The 25,442-nt window shown below is 37.9% G+C and overlaps 1 protein-coding gene across 5 annotated transcripts in view; it reads right to left on the bottom strand.

Moving 5' to 3' along the window:
- The window catches only part of cntfr (ciliary neurotrophic factor receptor), a 203,945-nt gene that overhangs the window by 118,962 nt on the left and 59,541 nt on the right, over positions 1 to 25,442 (bottom strand). For all 5 annotated transcript variants that reach the window (XM_086097748.1, XM_086097749.1, XM_086097747.1 and 2 more), the window contains one exon: positions 4,403 to 4,484. In XM_086097748.1, the coding sequence (XP_085953874.1) occupies positions 4,403 to 4,484 (82 nt within the window). The remainder of the gene's footprint in view (positions 1 to 4,402; positions 4,485 to 25,442) is intronic.

Genomic DNA, 25,442 nt, shown 5'->3' with positions numbered 1-25,442 from the left:
TTTTTAAGCGAAAACTCTTAAATACAAACCTAATACTCTTTGAAGACCGGCAGTAACAAAAGAACAGCCCTGCTAATTGCGTCTGCAAAAAGTGGATTTCAGCATTTTTTTATGAACATGGTTTATTTCATTCATTTCCTAGTTTAGCGAGTCAAAGAGGCTTTGTTCCAACACATGAATCCAAATTAAAAAATGCTGTTTACTCGGTTCGGTGGTAATCAAATAACTGGCAGTCCAAATTTTCCACACAGTCATGTCCATTACTGCTCAATCAAAAGTCCTCGTTAAATCTATTTTGAACTGCGGCATGAAGCATTCCCAAAATTTTGCATAACGAATATGGAAAGCCTTCTTCCACTTGCATGTCTGTCCATACGCTCCGCGTCTGCCACAGAAGTTTGCTTTTGATACACATATTGTCAGACTCCTTCCAAAAATAAATCATCTGTAATCAATCTTGTTTTTGTATTCTAACGTTGTTAATATATTATAGGGCCATTCTCAATTCTGTTGTTCATCTGGGCATCAAGCTGAGGCAATAATTGAGACCTTGTAAAATTTCCATTATTATAAATGTCTCCCAAACACACTTGATGTCACACACCTGACACAGCACATTTGCCTCAATATCGCTGAGAAGGGAAGTGGAAAAGCCAAACTACTAATATATGTTGACAGAGATAACCTAAGACATAATAAATATCCTATAATTTAGGTCTCCATTATTGCCTAAGCTTGAAATCCGGAAGAACAACAAAATTATTGTGTCACACACATGACGGGTGAATATATATATGTATATATATATATATATATATATATAATATATATATATATATATATATATATATATATATATATATATATATATATATATATATATATATATATATATATATATATATATATATATATATAAATATATATATATATAAATATATATATATATATATATATATATATATAAATATAAATATATATATATATATATATATATATAAATATATATATATATATATATATATTTATATATATATATATATATATATATATATATATATATATATATTTATATATATATATATATATATATATATATAAAACTGTCAATCAAGAAGGCAAGCAACTTTTATAACAAAAAAAGCATGCTCCAGATGTGCCCCTTGGTTCACATATTGTGCACGTTACTGTGCATATTGTTTTGTACTTTATGTGCAAATGTGATCCAGTAACACTGTTGCAGTCCAGTCGTGTCTATCGTGTCAATTTGCATAGGTTATTCAATACGGTTGACTCTTCACTTTGTAGCATCAGCAAGATGTGACAGTGACATCTACATTATTGTGTGTTGCGTAAATGGAGACACACGGGCACACATCTCAGGGAGAAGTGACAGCTTCCATCAATCTTCCATTTTTGTCCTACACTGTTTCATTCCCGTGGGATTCACATTTTTTTGCTCAGCGCTGTCATACAAATCAAAGCTGATCCGAACAAAATTGTTCTAGTAAACAAAATTGCTTAAAGTCCATATTAAGGGATGATTAAGGATATTAAGCCTACTAAACTTGTCTATATGAACGTTAGTGCTCTCAAATTGTAAAAATGTCATTCTTTGTAGTAAGATAATAAATAGTATACAGTGTTCCCTTGCTACATCACGGTTCGGTTATTGCGGCTTCACTCTATCGGGGGGTTTTCAGTTGTGACCAGAACTTCATCTAATATGGATTTGCTTCACTAGTTCGCAGGTGTTCTTGATATTTTACTTCTAAGTCAGACCAGTTACAAGAAAAAAAATAAAAAGTTCAATTGTGGCATTTGATCCAAAAAAACGGCGTGCCGGACATCCGCTTTATAACTACGTTAAAGTTTGTCTTTTTAGTTTATAATGGTTGACCTTAACCAGAATCATGTGCCACATTTTTGCCTAAGGTGCAATCTTGGTTGTTTAATGAGCTTTTTGACACAGTAAATCCTTGTTGTAGAAACTGAAACTAGTTCACTTCCTCTTCCATTTACAAGACGAAGAAGAAACATTTCCACCAGTATTTATGAATCATCTTGCATTTTAAAAGTATACTGTATTAAGTGACAAATGTTTAGAAGGGTGGAAACAGCATTGGCTTAATAGAGATATAATCCACAAAAACCAAAAACGAAGTCAACCTATCGCTATCGATGGGGATCACGGAACGTATCACCCGCGAAAAGTGAGAGAACGCTGTACAGAACTGTACGTCTCATATCTGTTAATCATGGAAAAGCCCCAAATGTTTTTTTTTACAGTATGCATAACAGAAGTACAGCACATATTATTCTTTACCAATGGATACGTCTTCTTTTGTCCTTGGATATAAATGCTGTTCTTTGAGAGCTGACAGTCAGCCGCTGTGGTTCATATGCTCCACACTTCCTCCAGAGGGCTACGCCTACACTAATGGAGTTAACTCTCCAGGGCTCCGGTACCAACAGTGGCAAGGAAAATGGAACAACACGCATGCCCTGGTGTTCTCTATATTGAAGCAGTGATCCGCAACCCGAAAGTCAAAAACTTGTTTTGTTCTCTGCAGTGCCAGTCTGTCATTCTCTATCCATTGCCGGTGGCATAGTGACGTGATGAAATTAGTTAATAGATTGTAATGCAATTAATTCGGTCCATCCAAATCTGTTGGGTCTCTTCTGATTAGTTATTAGGTCTCTTATGCTCTTTTTATATGCTATTCTTGTCCCTCAAGTGTGATCATTCTTAAATAGTGGGGGGTGATGCCAACCCCCCCCCACACACACACATGAACATTTTATTTTTGTATTTTTTGGACGTACAATAAATTGTAATTGCACATCCACTACAGAGGTGGCAGTGGACCTTTCATTATATATTTTTATATTTTTTTTGTATTTTTAATATCAGGCAAACTTCAAATATTTTCGGTGGCAGACTTAAAAATCGCTAATACTATTTATAGTGGCAGCGGAGAGTTGGTGGGGGCGCAAAATGTTTGTTTTTTTCTTCCTGGTGAGGCGTATCAGAAAATAATTTGGAATCACTGCTCTAGGGAAATACATTCTCTATACTGCTTATTCATTGAAAATAAAGGGACTGGAGCAGGGTTTGAGTTATGTGAGAGCCATTGAAAGCAGAGACCCACCAAAGTGCACTTCAGTGAGTCATCTTAGCTTCACTTTTTCAATACGTTTAACTCATTCAAACCCAAAAACATATTTATACATTTTTAATGGGTTTTTTTTATGCTAGAGCAAACAGAAGGCTTTGATGCAGATTCTGACCTGAAGAGGTTGCTTAAAGCAATGGTAGTTACTGCAAAAAACGGCCAACATGTGGCAGCAGAGTATAAGAGATCAGCCAGGGCCGTGTTGCAACAAGCTCTTTTTCCCAGTGTTTTCAACAGGTCTGTGAATAATGATTAAATTTAGCTATATTTTAATGCTAGGAAACAGATACAAATATACTTGTTCTTCCTGATGAAAAAAAGGGACTCTAATCTTTCTTTTGGTAGGTTCCATGTTTGTATAGCAATAGAACACAATATCCTGTAGGCCTTCCGAAAACAGTCAAACTCCAAAACCAGTTAAACAGCCAGGAGCAAAGGGGGTTGCTTCAGTGAAAATGGCTGGGAGTGAATGAGTTAAGATGTTACCAAAAGTGTGAATTGTTAAACTGTCCTTCCTTTTTATCATTCTTAGATTACTGGCATTTCTAGTACGCATCTATTTCCTGCATTTCATTTGTGTATCCCCGTGACGGTGGTGAACTTAGTGACACCATTAAAGAAATTCTCTGTCAGCTGACTTTTACTCGGAAACCATTGGCTAGCAAGCTCTTGTCACTCTTTCCATGAAGTCAAGTGACAAATTGACTCATTCCAAACAGACACAGTCATGCATTTTTTTGTGAGAACTCAAAAGAGTCGTCCTGTTAATCTATAGTTTTCCCCGTCCCCCCCCATCCGTTCTTTCATAAGGACCTCAAGCATGGCAATAATTTGTGACATGCTCATGGTCATGAGTTGACCTGACTGGTGTCTTTGTTGAACAAAATGTTGGTCTTGGCCCAGAAAGAATAAGCTCAACATTACTCTAACGACATAAGATGTCAGTTGATACATAATGAAGCAAACTCTCAATGGTGTAACATTTCACGTAATCAGTTTCTTTGTCAGTACTTTTGTATGCACTGACAAACGCAGAATTAGGAAAGTGGTAGTCAGATAACGACGACACAAAGACAACTACGACAGCTAATAGTAAAGCACAAGTTGCGATAAAAAATCTATGCAAGTGTGACTTTATAGCAAAATGATGTCACTAGAGTCGATGTGATAAAAGCTGTAGGCCAAACGTGAGGACAAAATGACACTAAGATAAAATGCATACTCACCAAGCTGACTGCGTCTCTGAGCGTAGGCTACCACTACTGCGGCCAGAACTACACAGCACAGCGATGTCACAAGGTTTGCCATCTGTGGACACACCACACAGGAAAATCATCAGCGAGAGCACGTGCGGCGGACGGACGAAGAACTGGCGAGCGACTGTGTCTGCCCGTCGTCCTAATTGACTGACAGACATGGACGCCTACAACGCCATTGACGAGATGGAGAGATAGCTGCTTCCTGTCCCTCCTGAGTCTGTCTGTCTTTATCTCCTCTCACTGGGATGGTGTCTGAGGTGGCCTTTTCCCCAACCTTTTTTTTTTTTCCTTCTTTGAAAAGCTTTCTTGCTTTCTAATCCTGTTCAACTCCCTGTTGAGTTTCTTGAAATTGCATTTTAAATTGTTATTTCTGTCTTTGTTTCTCTTTCTCTGTTTCTCTGTTCATCAGACTAATGGGTTCATCCTCTCTGGGATGGGCCATGAACAGAGGCTCTTAAAGGTATAGCACACCATAAACAAACACACCCGCCTTGTACAGGAATGGTTCTTTGAGGTAATATATTTTTCATTTATTACTACGGAGATGGTGAGGTTATGTTTTTCTGATGACTAATGAATTACATTATTCAAATGAAACTTTGTGGAGGGGTACGGCCTGTCGCAGGGAAGAATAAATCCACCAAAAGTTGATGAGGATCTGGATAAAAGTCAAGATTGTTTTTAAATCTGTAAACAACAACAAAGAACTGCCAGATTGACTGATTTCATCTGTGATACCATTTTCTCCATATTAAACAACTAACCATTAATGTTACATTTTACAGTCACTTGTGAAAAAACACAGAATAAAAAAGCTTTTCCAAAGGAAAATTTGCATTCTGTCGTTTTGTTTTATATTTTATATTTTACTGTAAACTTCAGTGTTTAATTGGGCATTGTTGTTCAGTAAACGTAGACAATAATGCTGCAACTTTGAGGTATTATTTTAATTTCAATGAAAGAGTTCTAGTGACAGGAATAAAGACATACAGTACAGCATGGACATAAATATTTAGTACACCTACAAGAACTGATGTCTACTAGGAAAAGAAAAGAAAAAAAACCCATTAGGCCCCTTAGCTGTGTTTCCAATCTTTTTTTATTTATTTTTTTGCCGGTGTGAATTTCTCCAAACACCCAAAGGTGCTTTATGGGTTTGAGGTCATGGTTGCCAAAACAAATCAAAATGTGCAAATTCAGTTTAAAGAAAAAAAAAATCTCCACAAACACGGTTGACTGTTAAAGAAAACTATTTTTTTGTTGCTTTGGCGTCTGATAGGATTCTTACTACTTGTGAGAAAAGGCTGCTTCTGAGTAATATTGAGTCTTAAATCCCCAGTTATCTTAATATAATACATCCTTAAAATTGATGGGTCAAAAATCACTTCTTTTTTTTGTCAAAAATTGGACTTACCCACTAACTTGGGTCAATTTGACCCAACGTTTTGTGTTATTTTAGTTGGGTCAAAAAGACCAAAGTAGTGGGTCTGTCCATTTTTTTTTAAACCAAAATTGGGTTATTTTGACCCAGCAGTTTCCACCCTGAAAACTTTTAGGTGTTGAATATTGGACCGACCCACTAATTTGAGTCGATTTGGGTTGCTTTGTATATATAAAAAAATGGTTTTGTGCAACGTTCCAATGTTAAAACTTCTGGGTCAAATATTGGACCAACTTGGGTCAATTTGACCTAACTTTTCCTTCTTTTTCTTTTTTTACCAAATTGGCTTGTTTTTGACTAAAATTTTCAGTGTGCTAATATCCTTTGGATATAATTTGAACTCCATTATTTTACATGTTAAGTATATTCAATTGAAATGACAAGACATATGTGCAACCCGGAAGAGCCGGAACCAATACTTTGTGTTTCCGCACGGACATTCATTGCTGACGGGCAGAAGAGCGGAGCTAATTCAAACTTAAACACGGAAATTTGACGCGCCCGACGGCGAGCCGACCTGTTCGATGGACGTCCGTTGCTGGAGGTAACAACAACACAACTTTAAATAACTTTAAAATGGCCTGATTACTGTGGGAAATTAACAAATAAAGGAGGTGCTACGGAGGAAGCACGGGCGCCGTAAAGTCGAAACGATGTAGGTTGCGTACGATGTAACTCGAGGACTCCCTGTATATGTAATTGAAATGACGAAATAATAAAAAGATTAGATAGATTTAATACCAAATAGATTGAGCGCAATTTTTAGTCTCTGCAAAGGCACAAAGTCACCAATGTTGGCAGCCAAGAAGCTTGGCTGTCATCCATTGAGCAGGTGTTCCACTGCACATCAGCATTAATGGCCAAGATTAATTAATCAGCTTTAAAGATGATCCTATTTAAACTGTTTTGCTTCCATGCTAGTGTGTGGGGGCGAAAGGTCGTTGGTCTGGCTCTCTTCCTGCAACCACACCACTTGAGTTCTTGCCCACTAGACATGGATTTTTATACAGGCTTTTGCATTTCCTCTTTTTAGCGAGGAAGGATTATCTCACTTGGCAGGGAAGGCTTGCCAATGAATGTTGGCTGAAAAAAGCACATGTCCACATGTGCAGAACACAGCGAGCATTTTAAATATATGTGTATAAAGCAAAGTGAATTTCCTTGTTCTTTGGATGGAGGAGTTCAACTGTTACAAACCGCCGTCGCCTCCCATTTGTGCTTTTTTTTTGTGGATTGTTCCTTTTTTAAATCTATAATCTTCTCCATTCCACTCATAGTACTCTTTGACTTTAACTTTTAAATACATCTTACATTTATTCATCACGTCACGCTTATTTCACATCTGCTCCCCTTTGTTAAGATTTCATCTGGACACGAAAAGGCTTTTAAACTCCCATTGAATTTAAGACAGTCAAGCAATGAGCACAACTGCATGAACAAACAAAGGTATGGTTTTAAAACACAAAACAAAATTAGACATCTGATAATATATCTCTATCATTCCAGCTCCCTTCATATAGGTATATAAAACATTTATATATTTTTTCCGGATGTAACAGCAAGTAGCAGTGGCAGTAAAAAAAAAAAAAAACTTCCATCAGGATGGGGACATTCTATTTGACATACCCTCTTTGCACAGCCATTTTCTGCAAGACATAACATATTTGAATTCAACAGCAGTAATATAGATTTGTGCCATGTTCTCACACTTGAAACTGCATATTTGGGGTAAAAAACTCTAGGCACTCCTCTCATCTCAATTTCATGTCTTCACAGTTATTTTTTCTTGTCTCACCACACCCGTCTTGCTTGTCTTCAATAATCAGCTCTCAATCTCAAAGCAAACTTGATTTGCTCATAAAAAAAAAAAGCCGCTAGAATGCCAGTAGTTTGTCACAGTGATCAAATAAATGTCTTGTCTAAATGGATTTTATGTTGTCTTGCTTCTATAAAAGTCCTGACTAGATCTACATAGTGTGGAACATTGGGCTCCCCATTAGCCGGTCACAAATACGACACAGAAAAAGCATTATCTAGTGAGGTAATGTCATTCATTAAATCACCTTTACTAAATTCTGAATTTTAACAACAAGCAAAATCAACAATATAAAATCATGTCATTTTGCCAACAGTACTGGGCACTTGTGCCTCATAGACAGTGGCGTGCAAAGGGCGGAGCCGATGAGGCGGGCGCCCCCGGTCATCCGCAGATGTGTATCGACACAGAATGGCAAAATGAACGTCTACTTATCGAAAGTACGCTTCAAAAACTTAAGTCCGCCTATTTATCCAAACTAAGTCAAAGATGACAAGAAGATCACCTATGAGCAAATCATCGGAATCCTTTCCATTCAACATTTGGTTCCAAAAACCCAATACCATTTAACTAACAGGTTCTACTGTAAACAGAGGTTAATCTATTCTATGTATATATTGAGTGGCCAATGAGTCTGAAAACAGAGATGCACAGCGACAAATAAGTCGGTGAGCAGCACAGTCAGACTGGCTGCCGGAAGGCAGTACTTAAGGAGAAACTTAAGCCACAGCGCAGGGGAGCAATACAAGAGCCAAGCGAGCCAGAGATATCCTGCACAGTTTTACAATTCTGACTGGGCAGAATCTGTCTCGTGGTTCTACTGTTAATATGCTTTTTGATATACATTATTGAGAATGTAATAGGAAAATATAATCAAAATTTGGCTTGTAATTGATTATAATGTGTACTAGAACAAGAACAGGTAAAAAAATATATATATTTTTTTTACTAAAATTTTTTGCTGGAATACAACATTCCTGTTCCTGATCTAATCTAACCGAAATACTATCTAAAATAGATACATTTTACAGATAATATTTGTATTGAACTTCATACAATTGTTTCTCTAAGGTAGTGGCTCATTAGCACATACACAGTAAATTATGTAGAGTAAATTTGACACTATTTAGAGTGGGACCAAATAAACTCAGTTTTAGAGTAGGCTAATATTTACACTCGGAAGAGAGTAAAATAAAGAATTGGAAAAATATTAATAAAAGTCACTCAAGGGTTAAAGAAACAAACTCACGGCCTTTAGCTTGGGAGACTGCTAAACATAATTACATGCAATAAAGTAAAGCATTTCATAAATATTTGTGTATCATGTTTAGAATATTTGTTCATGTCAAACTATTGGGGTCAATTTTTTTCCATTTTAAATTATGCAAGTAATTAACTGATTAGAAAAAGAGGAGGATGAACGTGTGCACTGGATCAAAAAGTGTTGAAGCACTCATAACACAAACAATTAACACATAAATAATGCTCTTCAAATTAAGCGGGGAAAAATTGTTGATAAAAATATCCTTTTTTATTAAGCGATTAATTGTGATTAATCAAAATTCTAAAATGTGATTAATCTGATTTAGAAATATAATCGTTTGACAGCCTAACACACAGTAGGAGCTGCGTGGCTAAGGGAGTAGATCCGCTCGCTCCCAAGCTGAAGGTCATGAGTTTGTTCCTCAACCCTTGAGTGACTTATTTTTTTATTTTTTTCAATTGTTTATTGTAATCTCTTCCAATTGAAAATATTACTCTAAGACTTAGTCTATTTGGTCCCACTCCAAAAAGAGTCAAATTTACTCTACAAAATTTACTGTGTACTTTTTTCATTTTATTTGACAGGGCCAGACATCTTTCGTACACCTGCATCTTTTCATTTACAAAAGCCTTATTAACTATTAACTGTGGTAGTAATGTGCGTTTGTGTTTAAGGTCCAAAAGTGCAGGTTGCAGCCCAGTCACACTTTTAGTTGCACATATGAGACGCGAGTACTAGACTGAGTTATTGGCGCCACGTGTTGTTTCCTGGTCCTTTAATCTCTGTCAAGTTTATTAGTGAAATGTCCAACAAAAATAACACCACCAGGCATTGGGGTGGGCGGGGGCGGAGGGGGGGTTGTAGGGGGTCACACTGACAAAAAACAACTTTGCACAGTGCACCGCAGCGATAAAGCAAGCACCCTAGCAGGGGTTTCCAGAGGGTTGTAACCCGAAAAACATGTGACATTTGTCCCAGTGTACGCTACGACAAATAATATACGTGCTAGGGCATGAAAGGTTCCCTGAGCTAGCAACTAAAATAATTTACGTGAGGTGAGGTGAGTTCTGAAAGTGAGTGTGTCAAAACATGCTTTTGTGTGAATATATATATATATATATATATATATATATATATATATATAGTACAATATGGAAATCACCCTAAAAAAGCTCTGCATATGCCGCCCTCGTCATTTCTGTCCAATGGGAGCACCAATCGTCACACGCGTCAATGTGTTAACGCAATATAGTTCACTAGCAAAAAAGTACAGTGTGAATACGAACCGCACCACACAAAAAATGTTAAAGTCGGCTTTTGGCCTAGACCAAACAAGGAAACCAAAGTACTTTTCTGGTGCGAATGCACACGAAGGTGAACAGAGTATGACTTTATGATGGCCGAAATATCACATATTGTGATAGGGTACCTTAAGGGTTACTAAAAGTCCTCCATAAAATGCTGTGTCTTAAAGATTTGACCATGATGATGTGATGATGTCATGATCTGTACCTCTTCACCAATAAAATGAGCCGAATCTTTGTCCGAGAGGACCCTAACTAACACAGGTGCACCTAAAACTTTTTTTAACAGGAGCCAGACGATTTTTATGTGAATTCCCAAGATTCAAGTCAACCGTGCACCTCTACACTCTGGAAAGTGCATTTGTGAATTTTCAGCATTCTATGACCCAAGTTCTTGTGGGCCATATGTGACTGAAGTTTGCATTAATGTGTGTGATTGAGATGGGTGTGTGGCTGCCGCCCGTGCCTGTTGTGTATGCGTGAGTGACTGGCAGCTCATATGTATTTCATCAGAGATGATATCGCGCGGAATGACAGAGGGTGAAATTAAAATTGCTTCCCTTGTCAGACCATCACAATTCCCATATCGGCTCTTCATTTTGTAAAGTGTTGGTTTGCCCATCAAAATCCAAACGCCGTGCGTCGGCATGCGCGCGACCGTTTTGAACTATTGTGTACGTGTGTGTGTGTGCTGGGAACTGCAGGGGTATTTAAAGCGTCTGTCAGCAAACAATATGATTTTGAAATGTGATTGCTCGCATATAAAGACAGCCCCACAGGCGGTTAGCGACACAATCGGCCAAACTCAATACAACCCGTCGCCCTTCCACTCATTTACCCACTTCTCTAAACCCCCCTACATATTTATTTATTCATTTCTTATTGGAGGCAAAGGGGCTGAATAGGCATGATTCTTTTGGCTGCTTAATTAAAATATATAATTCATCGCAGCATCAAATGATTTTGATGCCGCTGCGTCTTTGTGGAGTCCGATTTGGGATCATTTGCATTTAAATTGGAAATCCAGGAGGGGAATACACTAGGTGGGCTCTGGCGTGTTTGTGAAGATAGAAGGAATTTCTCTCTCCAAGAAATCCACATGAGTGGGTTCTCCCTTCCTTTCCAGTGTCACAAATGGCACAAAGCGCCCAAAGCAACAGCACGAGCGAGTGCCTCGAGTTCATTTAGGAACTGTGGACCAGACTAATGAGTCTACTGTAGCTGACAAAACACATCCCTTCTATTCTATTTCCAGTTCTCACTCTAAAATCAAATTCTTCTGTCAGTATGATGTAAGTAAAGTAAATATGAGTAGTGCATTGTTATGGATGAATTTTTGGCAAGGTTATTGTCATGTCTGGGAAGATCTGGTTTTGGTTGAGGGTCCCGATTGGTCCTGAGTAGGTTCCAGCCCTTCCGCGGGTTGACCAATCCGGGCCCTCAGCCACTTGTGCCTGGCCCCAGGTGTGGCTAGTTACCCAATTAGTGTGGGTGTATTTAGTTCCCGGGTGGTGATCAGTCGGCGTGAGATCATTGCCGCTTGTCACGGTCACCCCCGGAGTTCTGTCTGTCATTTTGATTTTGTATCTTTTCAGTTTGTTGTTTAGTTAGCATTAACCAGTACCCTGGTTAGTGTTTTCTGTAAAATAAAGCACGCCAGTCTCGCCCGCACTCCTGCTGTGGTTCTCCTGCCTCCCTGCATTTTGGGTCCTCCACTTCACACGCCGACAGACAGCACGCCGCTCCGTGACCACACCGTAACAGTTATACTTTAGGATAATAAAAGAGCGCTCTCTCTTTAAGAATAAAAACAGCTAGAGCTTATATTATAAGTCAACATTATGCAATACTGATTTTAGTGTCTATAGCAGGGGTGTCCAAACATTTTCCTTTGAAGGCCACATACAGAATAATCGGCCACTTTGACATTTTCCGACTTTGTTATACACGCTAAAAAACAATCAATGAAGTGCTTATGTATTAGTTGTATCTGTTTTTTGTTGTGTTTGTTTGCTATTTAGTCATTTCAAACACCTGTTAAAAGTGAAAAGAGAAACAGTTTTGGATTTTTCATGGTTATGGGGTGGCCAGCACCCCTGCATCCCACTAAAGTAGGTCTGCCCCTGCCATTAACAGATCTCCAAATTATTAAAAACAATTATTATTTTGTACAAAATAACCCAGAAAGTTGACCCAAATTAGCGGGTCGGTCCAATTTTTGACCCAAATTGGTTTATTGTGACAGTAACAGTTTTTTTTTGTCAAAATATATATCCATCCATCAATTCATCCATCCATTTTCTTAACCACTTTTCCTCACAAGGGTCGCGGGGGGGGGGGGGGGGGGGCGCTGGAGCCTATCCCAGCTGGCTTTGGGCAGTAGGCGGGGTACACCCTGAACTGGTTGCCAGCCAATCGCAGGGCACACAGAGACGAACAACCATCCACACTCACAATCACACCATTGGACAACTTGGAGTGTTCAATTAACCTGCCATGCATGTCTTTGGAATGTGGGAGGAAACCGGAGCACCCGGAGAAAACCCACTCAAGCACGGGAAAAACATGCAGACTCCACCCAGGAAGGCCGAAGCCCGGACTCCGCCCCAAAAGATATATATATATATATATATATATATATATATATATATATATATATATATATATATATATATATGTATATATATATATATATATATATATATATATGTATATATATATATATATATATATATATATGTATATATATATATGAGGGCCACTAGAACAAGGATGGTGGGCCACAAATGACCCCCAGACCAGTTTGGACTCCACAGGTCTATAACAACAGCGTATTTTTTAAATCATAAAATGCGACATCCATCATGTGAAAATATTACCCCGAATTGCTATTTCACTGTAAATAATATTGGAAACAAAACAGGGATTGAAAATATTTTGAGATATTTTCACATCCCAGACATTTAGTTAAATGCACGTCAACAAAATGTGAATGAAACATGGAAGTACGTGCAAATATGACACCAAAGCTCTCCACGTATATTTCCCTCAAGCCGGAGACCAAATAAATCAGGAGTAAGTCTTCCAAAGACAAAAGACAAGAGTCAAATGTCCCAGATGCTTTCAGGGAAAATATTCTTATTTCATCATCTTCAAAAGTGAAAAACCCCTCCGATCCCTCGGAAGCGTTCACACATCAAAAAGGGTCTTTGCTACAGATACAAGGTCCTTATTCTCCTTACTTCACAGTCATCCAACTTCACTGAGTGACTTATTTCTGATGTTTGTCCTTCGTGTGACTGACAAGTTAAATATTTAAATGAAATATTGAACGAAAGGCCAAGACTTATTAGTAGCAAAAATTAATTATGAATTGAATAATAATATTGCTATTAACTTATATTATTGGTTTTGGACTTTGAACTCTTCTGTGGTATGTTATAATAATCTTACTAAACCAAAGTTTTGATATTATTTTTGTGTGTGTGTTTTTATGCATTGTGGTGTGTCTTGGCTCGTAGACCTTTGAAATGGACTTTGTGAAGATGACATAATAACAGTTGTTATAACAGTTGTTAAGTATTGACAGAGATTTGAACCGGTTCAGTTCTGATTCTTGGTGTGCGTACGCTGCCGCGTTTAAGTGTGGCAAGAAAAATCGGCAACTCTTCCATTGTCGCGTAGTCACGACTTAGAAAGACGCCCTTTGGAAAATGAAACGTGGTACCGTTTAGCTTTATGTGAATCGATGTTCGAGCAAGTGAACACAGCTGTCATTTTCTCATTGATAACAGGGTAATAAATTAGCTTGTTTTTTATTGCAAATTAAATTAGCAAATGAACATTATTGTGTCTTTACTAACTCAACATTTTTTTTAAATTTCCTGTCATGGTTTTGGAGATCTACCGAAGAGGATTAGGGCCAGTGAAGAGAAAAAAAGGTTGGCAGGATTCTGACTTTATTCTCAGCATTCTGTCTTTAAAAAAGTCAGAATTTTCAATTTAAAGTGAGAATTCTGAGAATAAATTCAGAACTCTCACTTTAAATTGAAAATTCTGACTTTTTTTCTCAGAATTCTGACTTTTTGACTTCCTTTCACAATTCATAGATCTACGTCACAAAGTCAGAATTTTCACTTTAAAGTTAGAATTCTGATATTAAAGTCTGAATTCTGAGATTGAAATGAACATTTTCACTTTAAAGTCCAAATTGAATTGGCTGGCAACCAGTTCAGGGTGTACCCCCGCTTACTGCCCAAAGCCAGCTGGGATAGGCTCCAGCATCCCCCGCCACCCTTGTGAGGACAAGCGGTTAAGAAAATGGATGGATGGATGGAAGTCCGAATTCTGAGATTAAAGTGATAAAGTCAGAATTCTGAGAATAAAGTGAGAATCCTGATCCGAGGATATATATATATATGTAGCAAATTCGCTATGGGGTGGAATTGATTATATTATATTATATATATATATATATACATATATACATACATATATACATATACATATATATATATATATAAAATGCATCAAACTTAAAATATCTAATAAAATATCATCAATTGATAACAAGTTGAAGACCTGAAGACAATAAATTCAGACATACTGGTAAATATATATTTTCTTATCCCGATGTTGTTGCCCTGGGGGTAAATCCCACTGGCCCACAATCTACACATTTAAACATCCACATAATAACAGACTGTTGATTTTGGAGCCTCTAATGGCATTGCTCCCTACTGAATAATAAGACTTCCTCATTCCCACAATGCTTTGCTTTGCTTGGCAGCATTAATTTCCTCATCAATCATGTTGGGATTTGCTGCAGGTTACCCACAGGGGAGGAGAAGGGGGCGGCGGCTGGCATTTTGGGCTCTGCGCATACACACACACACGTAAACACACGCAATGCTGCGCAGTTGGCATTTGGCATTGGCGAGTGTTGATAGCTGGATGACGATGACCTTTTTTCACCGGCGTTCTGGCTGTAATTGGCCGCTAAAGACAATGTCAATCGTATCTCAAGATGTAGTGGGGGGGGGGGGGGGGGGGGTTGAACCTATACACAGCGGCTCCTTCACACACACATACTCACCATCTCTAATGCATGTGCTTGTGGATGACAGCGACTCGCTCAGAGTGATAAATTTAGGTATTGATCACATGTGACAGTGCTCAGCTGGCTGAGATTTAGAGGACCGGGAGACGCCCGCTACCATGCTTGCACCACTTGTTGTAGTGGTTGCGGTGGTTTCCCGCATCACGTAGTTGCTAATGTGTTGGTTCTTTACATCTAATGCACAACATCAGTATGTTAAAAAAAAAAAAAGATGTGGAAGAAAAGTAGCATCGCGCATGCATCAGGTAATCGATCTCTGATGTGCGTGTATGCGATATCTCCTGTTTTTTTTTTCTTCATTTGAGCATGACAGTGGGTGTACTTGTGCATGTGAGTGTTTTTTTTTGTCTCCACCCGGCCATCTGGACCTCCTTGTGTGTCTAGAAGCAGATTTAGGTGGTTAGAAACTCTGGAAAAACACGGCGTTACCTCCAGCCCTCTCACCTCTGAACTCTATAAGTGTATCAAAGCAAAGAAAACAGAGCACTTTGTGTGTCGATGTGTGTGCGTGTCTGCGTGTGATTGAGCGTGTGTGTGTGTCAGCATTCTTAAGGCCTATAAGGCTTTGAATGATGGGTGTAGACTCCCCTTTGTGAACAGGGAGCCTCCGGGAGCTGCGCAGCATGTGTGTGTGTGTTTGTGTGTGTGAGGAGAGAGAGAGAGAGAGTGTGATGTACGGGCTGTGATGTTCTGAACAGAAGTGTTTTTACAGGGAGTTAATCAGAACCAGAGATGAGGACTTGCCCGCAGAGGATGGAGTGTGCGCACACACACACGCACATATTTGCTGCCCTTTGCCGCTCCCAAATTGAAAAATGGCGACCTAAACTGCATGGGCCATTTTGGCCATTGTCGTTTCTGTATATTTGCTTATTGTTGAGTGATTGAATTGATAGATTATTTCGCTATAAAATGTAGAGATGGACGAGTAATGATGCCAGGTATTGGTATCGGGCCAAGGCATTGGTACTCTCTTCTTGGCAGAGTTTTACAATCAAGAAATGACATCTCAAAATTAAAAGAATAGAAAATTGACATTTCATTTCATACAATTTTAAAGCAAAACAATTATTTGTCATTGTTTTTGGGAGGAAATTGTATATATCCAAAGTAATAGTGGTATTGGTACTTAGTATCGGTATCGGTGAGTGGTGACTACTCAAGAGTTGAGTACTCGTACTGGTATTGGTCTGAAAAAAAAAGAAGTGGTATTGAACATCCCAATTGAAATACTTTTAAAGAGTCATTAGGTTGTGTAGTTTAAGTTTACATTAATTCAGGAGGGATCGATTTGTTAAAACGGAATAAAAAAATGCACAAGAATTTGTAGAAAACTCACATTTTTGGTCTAACTTTAAAATCTTTCTAAATTGAAAATATGGCAAGATATAAAATACATTCATCCATACAGCAATTTTCTGTACCCCTAATTAGGGTCAATCATGCTCGTTGACTTTGTGCAAGAAGTGGGGCACACCATAGATTTGTGGCCAGTCAATCACAGGACAGACACATAGGCAAAAAAATAATAATCAAACTACCACCTATAGACAATTTAGAATTTTAAACTTAGCTAATATTGATGCTTTTGGACTGTGGGACGAAGCTAGGAATAACATCTATACAAGAAGGCCAGAGCCAAGATTCAAACCCCGAATACACATTGAAGACATTTGCTAAGAATGTCAGCCACCGACGAGCTTCAAATGCAATACAGTTCTTGATCGTCATATGCTAATCGGTCCCGTGAAAAACAATGAAAACCGGGCGTTTTCGGGAATTTATAAACCCCACCTCCAGGCACTTGAGCAGGATGTAAAAAAACAACAAAAAATTACAGTCATTTACAGTTTGAGCTCAAGTTCAGCGGTAAATCCTGATTTTTAACGGATTAAAAATGTTGACATTCTCTCTGGAAAGTATAAGCCCCTAGGCCACACTCATCAAAATTTAATAAAAATTTCCAAGAATGCCAAACCATACACATCCCTCAAACTTCTATTTTCAGTGCAGGTTGTCAATGTTTTCATTCTCCATAGCGGCATTCCGAATGTATGCTACAAATGTAATGATGAAGAAAGAGCAAAAAGTATAACGTGCTGTAAAGATAGCTCGTGTGACAGATAAATAAGAGAGTCAAAAAGACAGGAAAATGTCCTTCTGTTCAAATTGCAAATGTGTGTCTGTGTGTGTGTACGGCGCACTTGAAGGAATGCAAGTGGATGAGTGTTTCTCTGCTTTCGTTGGAAGCTAAAAACAGCATATTGACTCAACCAGTTTGCGAAGCCATTTCGGTAAATATAGCAGATACAGTAGATGCATAGACTGAGCTTACGTTCTTTGCCATAAAAAGGTTACTTGTATGTGTGGAGTTGATGTCAATGAGCATCACGGAGGCATGTTTAAAAGATGAGTGGCTCCCAGGCATAAACCCACGCACACACATTTTGTACACATCTCAACCGGTGACAGCACAAGGAAAATAGACACACATAAGGCGTGATTTACTGAAGGTTTGTGTGCGCAAACTTGATGTGGAAGCTGATCTATTAACAACACGTTCACAAGATTGCAATGGGATTTATCGAACTTGGCATGATTTGGGGTCTTTATATAGTGCTATACTCTTAAACTTATACTATAACTCCAGCTGTTTTGTTTTGTTATTTTTTTTTTTACATATATTTTTTCTATTTTGGGGGATATATATATATATATATATATATATTAGAGGTGTCAGTCAATTAAATATGTTAATCATAATTAATCGCATGACTTCAATAATTAACTCGTGATTAATTGATAACAACACGTTCACAAGATTGCAATGTGATTTATCGAACTTGGGATGATTTGGGGTCTTTAAATAGTGCTATACTCTTAAACTTATACTATAACTCCAGCTGTTTTGTTTTGTTATTTTTTTTTTACATATACGTTTTCTATTTTGGGGGATATATATATATATATATATATATATATATATATATATATATATATATATATATTAGAGGTGTCAGTCAATTAAATATTTTAATCGTAATTAATCGCATGACTTCAATAATTAACTCATGATTAACTGCAAATTAATCACACAATTTATATCTAAATTTACAATAAAATGTACAATATTGGTCACACTTGTTAACATAAAAGTGGAAACAAAGTGAACCTAATAGTATATATAAGAATGTAACAATTGCTTTTTTTCTATTAAGGCCCCCAGAGAGTCAATCAATCGCCTTTAATCTAAATAATTGATAAACTGTGCAATGTGATGTCATTCCTTACTTCCTGCTTGGGGCAAATCACTACATTAAGCTTGTACTACCTTCCCCTCATTAGAATCAAAAACTCTTACTGTTGTTAGAAAATGAGCATTCATGAATGTGTAATGTGTTATTTAGGTGATCAATTGCATACCAAAACATGATGAAGGAGCTGCAAGCACCGAGCCCGCTCAACAATCAGGAGGCCATCTAACGTCACACTTGAGCGCTTGCATGGCGCGGAGAAATTTAGAGCTGAGCAGTTCTATTTCACAGAACTTACACGTAGTCCTTTGCTGACTAAACACTGATGTCATTTTCTAAGCTCACCCTTTGTCAATATGAGCGTGTCATTTATTAGCTCATTCCACTTGGCCGCTTTGAACCGCAGGCCCTATAGGTACACATGCTGTCAAGCGAGCCCGCTTTCTTTGCCGTCTCTCGCAGTGATGTTCTAATTCAACATTTGAACTGGGGCTGTCTGTCCCTTTCACTCTGTATCTGCTTCTCGTATTCTACTTTTCTCCTTCTGCCTATCTGTCATCCTCTTCACCTCCCCTCTACCCTTGTCTGTTCACTGTTCTCAAACGCTCTCACATCTGTCACTGGCTATTTTATTTTTTTTTGCTTTTCAGTAATTCCACCTTTCCTCCCGCTCTACTCTCTTTCTACGAATCTCTCTCTTTCTCTTTCGCTACATATCGCAAGCTACTTCTGCTGTAATCGTCCAGTAAATGCTGATGACAGCAGGGCTCCGTACCTCCCCCTGAGGGATCGTTATTATGATGACACAACAATGACTAAGCAGGGGCAGTGACAAAGCTTGAATATGCAACGCTTCTCTTTCAGTGACTAAATTACTTTAATTTGTGTTCATCTTGTCTGAAAATGGCAGCGCGGTAAACCAAGTAGTTAATAGGTCTGTTTCACGGTTTTGAGGCTCAGATTTAAATATCAGCACCTGACTTGATGTGTGACATTTTGCATGTTTTTCTCCAGGTATGCCATTATTTCCAACAACATGCATATTAGTTTAATTGAAGACTGAAAATGAGTATGAATATTTACGATTTTTTATTTTATTTTATTTTCTGTAGTAGTACCAGTGTGTGGGAGTCTATTGTCCATTTATCCAGTGGAGTATCAGTGAGGTTACAGGTAACCAATGTTGGACCAGAGGGTCTGGCTGACAATGTATATTTAATGAAACACTGGATCATTTCACATATTCATGTGCAAAGATTATTGGATTAATATTCAGACAGTTGTGAGTGTTACAGGCCAATCAGATTGACACATCAGAGTCAACGACACAGAGGTTAGGGACACAACATCTTCGGACCTGCTGTGTTCATGACTTTTTGCATTTTCCTTTTTTTCGACACGCTTCAAAATCCACCCCCTTTAAGCGTAAAAACTTTTTTTTTGCGAATTTGGGGCCCTTTTTAGAAATTCTACCGTTTCCATTCAGTTTTATTTTCACATTTCTTGAAAATTTGAATGCAAACGGGTGGATGGAAACCTATTGAGGCCAAAGTCTTTTTTTTTCCAAGAGTGACCTAGCCAAGAAAGAATCCTTATAAGTCTTTATCTTTGGGGTGTCTTTGTCTGTCATGACTCTCTGCATGTACAGTACATTTCTGATGACCCATAGGCTAGCCCAGGGATGGGCAAACTCAGTATTTGAGAGCTGGAGTCCTGCAGGTTTGGGATGTTTGATATATGATCAGCTCATCAGCAGGCTCTGCATAAGCCTGATAACGATCCTGTTGATTAGAATCAGCTGCATTGGAGCATGTAAACATCCAAAACCTGCAGGACTCCGACACTCGAGGATCGAGTTTGCCCACCACTGGGCTAGCCAATTGTACTTCAAAGGAACACTGTCAAATAAATTGTAAGTAAAATTAATCTGATCAGAACTCAATTCCACTAATTCCCTGTTTCTTATTTCCTGTTTACATTGCAATAATACATTTTTGAATGTGCCACAAGGGAGGAAGAAATATAATTGTGCCATTTGATCCACGCGGTGTGAAGCTAGCTTGAAAACGCGGTGACACGATTCAACTCTTGTGATTCAATTTCCTTGAGAAAGTAATGCGTTTCCTCTCACGCACAAACGAGGCTGTGAAGATACCGCCAACGCTAATATGCTTAACAGCATAAACAAGAATAGAAATGAAGGGGAGGAACATCACTGTTCAATCAACATCGCTCGAACAAATAAAGTTTAATTTCCGTCAGCTTGAGGTCATTTTCAAGGGTCGGAATTCTTGTCGAGTTGTTGAAATTGGCTCCACCTGCGTGATTGTTGAAAGAAGGAAGTAGCATTTATTTGTTCGTGGTGAGCTCCAAGTCAGTGGCTGTGTACTTTCAAATGAGAAGCTATTTTCATAAAGGTCATTAGTCATACAATTTGAAGAGATTAGAATAAAATAAGAGAATTATGGAGACAAATGTAACGGAAATCTCAATGGTAAATTAAACCGCCCAACATCACATGGAGTGTGTGTGTGTGTGTGCGTGTTTGTGTGTGCGCTCTCTTGGCTCGACAAGGTCTTGACAGATCTATTAGCATTCTCTTCCCCATTGTCCACAACCTAAACACAGTACAAATACTACACAAACAAACACACGCACACACACCTGTACAAGCGTGCCCCGTCCTTTCAATATTCATTAGCAAAGCAATCTGTTATACGGGCATGGCCAAGCACTGCGCCTGCTGGCCACCTTTGTGCACACACGTTGCATCCGTTGTGGAAAATATCACATCAAACCTGCTTCGAAGGTCAACATGAAATAAATCCCCAAGCAAAACAGTGAACAGAATAGAAGAGAGGAATACAAAGGTATTAATAATAACGCCATGCTCTTCTCTTTTTAATGGGCGCAAAGTTGCTTATCATTGCCTAACGGTAAACAAATAGGCTGCTTGTGATGTCATACCGCTTTGGTACGAATGACATTTTCTTTCTTCTACTATGGGATAAAATTAATTCTCATTACTGTAACATTCCAGTCAATTAGAAGCATTGAGACGTTTTGGGAAAAGACACAATAACAAAGGCAGAACAACAAATACAGTGCAGTACAGTTACAGTGAATCTCGGGCCTATGCATATAAATGACAGTGGAAACTAAATAACACGGAAAACATCACCTGACAAGAGATTTCTCAAAAGTTCATTTTTAAGGACCAAAATGGCCATGAACTTCACAAAATAGTCAAAGTCATAATCACACAGTGGTGAGAAACACAAAAATAGCCGAGGCCAGTCTTCTTCACTCATACAAATTTCAGGAAATTGCCAACATAATAATCTTAGGCAGATGTTGTCAGAAGCCAAAGGGTCAGTGCTTCCTGTTGGCTCGCTGTCCTCCACTCATGGACCATACAAATTAATTTACAAAAAAAAAAAAAAAGCTTTTAAAAGCTGGTGTAGTAACTTTTTGAGTGGACATGAATGGACTGACTGTCCGACTGCTTAGTTGAAATAAAATAATGCTCATTTTAAAACAAGGACTCACTTACGGAAGTGAGAACTGCTAATGTGGAAAAAAAAAATTGACTAGCAAATACGTTCGAACATACTAGCAAATACATTTAAACGTATATGCGAATACTGTCCGTTTAAACATACTTGTAAGCTAAATGCTAAAAACTTCATATTGACAGCATATTGACTTAGTAAAACAAAAAGGTTTACATTACACCAAAAAATTTATAAATTATGTAAACACTGTTTATTGGTAATTTTTCAAATTTATTATTATGTCTGCAGTCCATGATTTCTGCTCGGCTTCGGGGTATGTGAATGTGCAAGTCAATACCCCGTGGCATTATAAGAATTTTTTTTTTTAGCATTTAGCCTATAAGTACGTTCGAACATACTTTTTCAATCACGTAGATACGTATTTGTCAGTAAAAAAAAAAAAGTTTACTTCACATTGGCAGTTCCAAACTTCTGTATAGTGTGATGAATGTGATCCATTTAAATGTCACAAGGATTTTTTAGGAGGTTCAGAAACCTACGTAATACATTATTAATGCAAGACCAATTTCCCTCAACCAATTCAAACAGAATTGATGGATGTTTTAAATTCAGTAATTACACACATGCACGGGTTGCATGGTGTAACGTTCACAGGTCCGAATGGATACACGCACACATGCAAATATATGTGTGTTTATGTAACTGTGGTTTATATCATAAGACTCTTACGCAACAGCACTTAGATGCTCACCATGTGAAATCGTGATACATGGGATTCGGGAAGTCGGGCCCCCCCGCAGTGCTCAGCCAAATATCTAGTAACACAAACTCCCTAAAGTGTTTTGTCTGGGCGAATTAACCCATAGCAGAGCAGAAAATCTAAAGCACTTGAAAAAGATTGGAACTGTGATAATTTGGCTTTGCAAAGCAAGGTTGAACCTGTGGGTGGGAACTATTTGCATGAAAATGTCAAAACAAGAAACTCAAAGATTTACAGTTGGCAGCGTTTATAAGGCGTTAGGGACTTATTACATGGCTCTGGAACCAAATCTTGTGAAATGCGTAATTGACTCTGAGAACAACTGATGTAACTCAAAGGTCCATCATATTCTGCCATTGACTGAAGTTCACATGAGGGCATATGTTTTGTTACTTTACAATGACAGCTCATGTTTATAGAAAGAAGTTTCTTAAGTTATATGTTGTATTCTCACAAGACAAAAGTACTGAATTAGTTTTTAACAAAGCTTATCATTTGTAATATGTTTTCCATCTTTAACAGAAAACGTTTTTCTTTCTTTCCTTTTTTTTTTTTTCTACCAGTATTGACTGAATATCTTTCATTTTGAATTGACTGTGCTACCAAAGAGCCCGATGATGTGCATGTTAAATTGTTCATTATATTTTCACATTGAAGCTTAGCACGTTAACAGCACAATTGCCGTAATAGCTTGTCACGCTCCTCTTTTGTCAATTGGTGTACACGCTGGAGAGGAAATTGAAAATGTGTCAACAAATGAGCGCTGAAAAACACACCACTTTACAGAAAAGTAATAATTATCTGACGCCTTGGTGTTAATTCAAAGCCGAGTTAAGGTTTGGCGTACAAATGTTTGAACTGCCTTTCAGCTTTTTCCATTCTCTGTGGAAAAATTTAAACACATTTATGAATAACCTTGCAGTATTACTCCGACAATGCCACACGCAGCTGTACTTTAGATCGCTTTAATGTCGGGTATTAACCTTCATAAGAGTTGACGCAGAGATGAGTGTTAATCAGAAGGTTGGTGGGTCTCATGCACGATAATTGGAGGCATACGCATAACTGTTTAGTCCAGTTGTGTGAAATGCCTGGAAATTGCCACCAAAGCCCCCCTTCTATTACACAGACACACAATTGGTGTGTGCGTGTATGTCTCACAAGAGCACACTAACTTTCGACTGCATCTTTGCTCGATTGTGATGATAAAAAAGCGAACACTTATTACATTTAACTTCCCAATGGCTCGCGTCGAAGAAGATTAGTCTTTGCGCATAATGTTTTGCAAGTAAGACTCGTGTTTCCTATTTTCGGAGTTGCCTGTAATGTCGCCGGTTTAGGATTTATTGGGGAGGCTGTTGTTGCATTCATTGTAAGCTGCAAATGGATAAAACTGTCAGCTTAATGTCAGGGGAGAGGAGAGGGATGGGACAAAGCAGAGAGAAACTAAATGTACAGGAGTAAAAAAAAAAAAAAAAAAAGTAACAGGAGAGGTTGTAATCACTGTGCAGTTTTTTTTTTGCCACGTCAAATTTACAGCACCATAGTTCATGCTATAGCTCCAATGAACCACTGACCCGACAATGGCAAACACCAATTTAGCCAACATTATACCACCTGGAACTACTTATTTATTGGGATTCATTTTGCCATCAGTCTGTCTATCAATCTCTCTGTATGGCTTTCTGTCTTATGTCTGTATATTGCCGTTTCTACAGTGGAGAACCTTGGCTGCACACACTGTGAAATGAGACTGTATTGATTTGTATGCCTGTGTGTGTGAATGCATGCTTATTATGTGTGTGGTCCACTTTCAAATGTGCATGCTTCGAGCACACGCAGAATTACATACAAATAAATATTGCTTGGTAAGATCATATGTTCACACCAAAGACAAATGGAATTGAATCATTTCAGTTTTTAGATTTCTGAATATGTCTTGCATTTGGGGGATTAGACCAGGAGGCGGAGGATGAAATGATTTCAATGATATCAAATGTTTTTTTGGGGAATATAGTTTGTGATAAATGTAGTCTAAATTATTAATGTAGGCAATTTTAAACCTTTATGAAGGATGTCATTCATTTGCCGTTTTTTCGCCATTCACGCAAGGCCCCGCCCCGTCCCTTGTGAATAGCGTGGATTACTGTATACGTACAGTTACACAATGTTATAATAATATCCAGTGTAAGTTGCTTAAAATGTGTGACACTTTCAAAGAGGCATTTAAAAAAAAAACGTAGTCAGTACCATAATATGAAAGTACCGGTAATGTAATTTAATTGCTTTTAATTACGCTTGGATTATTCCAATACCAAATATGCTAATGGGAACAAAAGTACAAAAACAAAACAAAAAATGCATATTACTACTATATATATTTGTAAACAGTGACCCCCACTATTTACAGGGGTCGCAAACAGCAAAAACACATGTATAATTGGTGACTGCATGTATGATAGATAGATAGATAGATAGATAGATAGATAGATAGATAGATAGATAGATAGATAGATAGATAGATAGATAGATAG

This window comes from Leptonotus elevatus, chromosome 15, assembly GCF_054856555.1.
Source record: "Leptonotus elevatus isolate MCC_2025b chromosome 15, RoL_Lele_1.0, whole genome shotgun sequence".
NCBI lineage: Eukaryota > Metazoa > Chordata > Actinopteri > Syngnathiformes > Syngnathidae > Leptonotus > Leptonotus elevatus.
The sequence above is the reverse complement of the archived record's forward strand: the minus strand, read 5'-3'. Positions and strand labels throughout refer to the sequence as shown.